The following is a 2,732-nucleotide window of genomic DNA, read 5'->3' on the forward strand; positions in this document are numbered from 1 at the left end:
CCACGGGAGCTCCATGCGACTTCCACGCGATTTCCACGCGATTTTCACGCGATTTCCACGCGATTTCCACGCGATTTCCACGCGTTGTTCCTTCCCCCGCGCCCGTCCCCTCACACTCCCCTCACACAACGCGCGCGGCCCCTTTAAGACTCCCCCCCACACACACCTTCGGCCCCGCCCCTTCAGCGCCGCGGAAGGCGCGAAGCCGCCCCGGGGGTTGATTGACAGCTCCGCCGTCCAATCAGCGGGCGCGGCGGGCGGCGGGGGCGGTGCTTCCTGCGGGGCCGTGAGGCGGCGGCGGCGCTCGGAGGGAGCGGGAGCGGCTGAGGGAGCGCGGCCGCCATGATCAAGAAGTTCGATAAGAAGGACGAGGAGTCCGGTACGGGGGGTCTGGGGGGCTCGGGAGGGGCCTGAGGGTGATGAGGAACAGGCACAGGCTGCCCTTGCGTCCCTGGAAGTGTCCAAGGCCGGGCTGGAGCAACCTGGGATAGTGGGAGGTGTCCCCTCCCAGGTGGGATTGGATGGTGCTTAAAATCCCTTCCAGCCCGAACCATTCCATGGTCTCCCGCCTCTCCCAGCTCGGGGAGATTTGTGCTTCAGCCCTGAGAACTGACTGTCAAAGTATTTCTGAATCCCAAGGAACTGGGGCCTGTTTGTTCTCCCCGTTTCCACACAGAGAGGATTTTATCCATCTCTGCCCCGTGCAGGTGCTCCCTCCCTTCAGGAAGAGATTCCATATGTTTATTTTTGTATTTATATTTATCTCCGTGCCTGAACAGCGTTGTAATATCTAAAACAATAAACGCTTCATGAGCCATTTTGATACACGAACAAAACCCAAAAGGCTTCGGAGAAGCCTTTCAGCATCTCCTCTGCCTGGACTGTTTCGTTTCATTTTCACTTTCCTTCTGCTGGGGGTGCGAGAACGAGGAATAAACGATCAGAAAAGGAGGAATTGCTGCTGAGGGGCAGGAGCAGTAGGAGGCTTTGGAGGGGTTTTCGTGTCCGGTGGTGGCTCTGGGAGGTGGTTTCACTTCTGTTTCGGGTCCTGATCATCAGCTCTTGCCCTGATGCCTTTCAGTGCTTTTGGTGCCCCAAGGCATAAAAACAGGGAATCTAGGCAAAAAAAAAATTAAGGTGCAAATCCTTTTATGTAAAAGGATATTAATGCAAATTAACTGTTAAACTCCTTTCTTCTCCTCCCCTTCCACCTGTGTTGAAAATGCCTCTCCTTTTTTTTTTTTCTTTTCTGTATCTCTAAACATAACAACAAAAAGGATTCTTAAGAAAGTTTTGTGAGGAGTTCATTTCCTTAACTGGTCTCTTCTTCCTCAGGTAGTGGCTCCAATCCTTTCCAGCATCTGGAGAAGAGTGCTGTGCTCCAGGAGGTAGGAATAATCAGGATATAATGCTGTTTAACTCTGGGGCTTTTTTTTTTTCCCTTCAGGAAACGTGAGTGGATAAATTAATGTAGTTAATTTAGAACCACAGAGGGTGTAAATAAAGTCACTTTATCTGACGTGATCCGTGTGGATATGTGGAGTCTCAGGGGGCTCTTTCTGAAGGAAAAAAGTTTTATTTCTGAATAAAAAATGTTTTATTTTAAGGTATTTTTGTGAGTCCCAGGTGGTAAATTGAGTGGTTGTTCAGATCCAGCAAACTAAAGATGGGTGAGCTGAAAGACAGGAATGTGTTCTCTGGGACACATATTTAGAGTTGAGAGACATTTAGAGTTGAATGAAAATTATAAGTGACTTGGTTGAAAGTTTCCTTACTTTTTGTGGTGAAGGAGTAATTATTGTTGTTTTACACTAAATCAGTATTTATTCCATGTTTCCAGGCACGGATCTTCAATGAGACCCCCATAAATCCACGGAGATGCCTTCACATCCTCACCAAGATCCTTTACCTGCTGAACCAGGTAACTGTTGGAATTTCTTCCCGGCCAGAGTGAATATTCCCGAGGCTGATTCCTGCCAACTTTCAGTGGGAAAGAAGTTTCCCAGCTCATCCTGTCAGCAGGAAAACTGCTTGGCAAACTATTCCCTCTCTGGGAATGGGATTTATATTGAAACCCCGGGGGCAAACTTGGCATGTATCCCCTGGGAAAGAAGGTGAGGGAGGGGAAGATCCGTGGGAAGAGATTCCTGGTGCGTGGGAAGGGATTAAAGATGGGGGTGAAAGGTGGAGGCAGCTCAGTAACGACGCTGGTTTTCCTCTCGCTCCTTCCGTGGGAATTCCAGGGCGAACACTTTGGAACCACCGAAGCCACGGAAGCTTTTTTTGCCATGACCAGGCTGTTCCAGTCTAATGATGTGAGTACCTGGTGTTCTGCTGCTTTTGCCTGGGCTTGCAGGGGCTGCACAACAGTTGGATTTTTGGGATGTGGGAGGGAAGCGCCTCCGAGCCTGGAGGCGATTCCTGCTTTGGAAACAAAGGGCTGAATAATCACGTGGTTCTCCTGTGGGTTGTTTGGGTGGGTTCTGAGCTGGATTGCTGTTGTTAAGACTGTGAATAATGACGGAGCCTTCATACACAAATTATAATTGGTGCTTTTACCCGCAAATAATCCCCACCTGCTCGACTCAAACGGGAATTAAAAGGTTGCCTGTGGATCAAAAGCTCTGACACCGTCTCCCACGGCACACTTGTGGAAAAGGCTTGGCCAGGGGCACTCTGGGCTGGGTGAGGAACTGGCTGAGGGCCCAGAGAGTGGTCGGGATGGAGCTGCT

General features: G+C 50.2%; 1 protein-coding gene across 1 annotated transcript in view; it reads left to right on the forward strand.

Moving 5' to 3' along the window:
* The first annotated feature begins 281 nt into the window (after positions 1-281).
* LOC108509932 (coatomer subunit gamma-2-like) overlaps positions 282-2,732 on the forward strand; it is a 33,942-nt gene continuing 31,491 nt past the window's right edge. The window contains 4 exon segments of the mRNA XM_017839549.1: positions 282-379; positions 1,336-1,388; positions 1,841-1,921; positions 2,244-2,315. Of these exon segments, the coding sequence (XP_017695038.1) occupies positions 343-379; positions 1,336-1,388; positions 1,841-1,921; positions 2,244-2,315 (243 nt within the window). The 5' untranslated portion in view covers positions 282-342.

Source organism: Lepidothrix coronata, unplaced genomic scaffold (assembly GCF_001604755.1).
Source record: "Lepidothrix coronata isolate B3197 unplaced genomic scaffold, Lepidothrix_coronata-1.0 Scaffold435, whole genome shotgun sequence".
NCBI classification, from domain to species: Eukaryota; Metazoa; Chordata; class Aves; order Passeriformes; family Pipridae; genus Lepidothrix; species Lepidothrix coronata.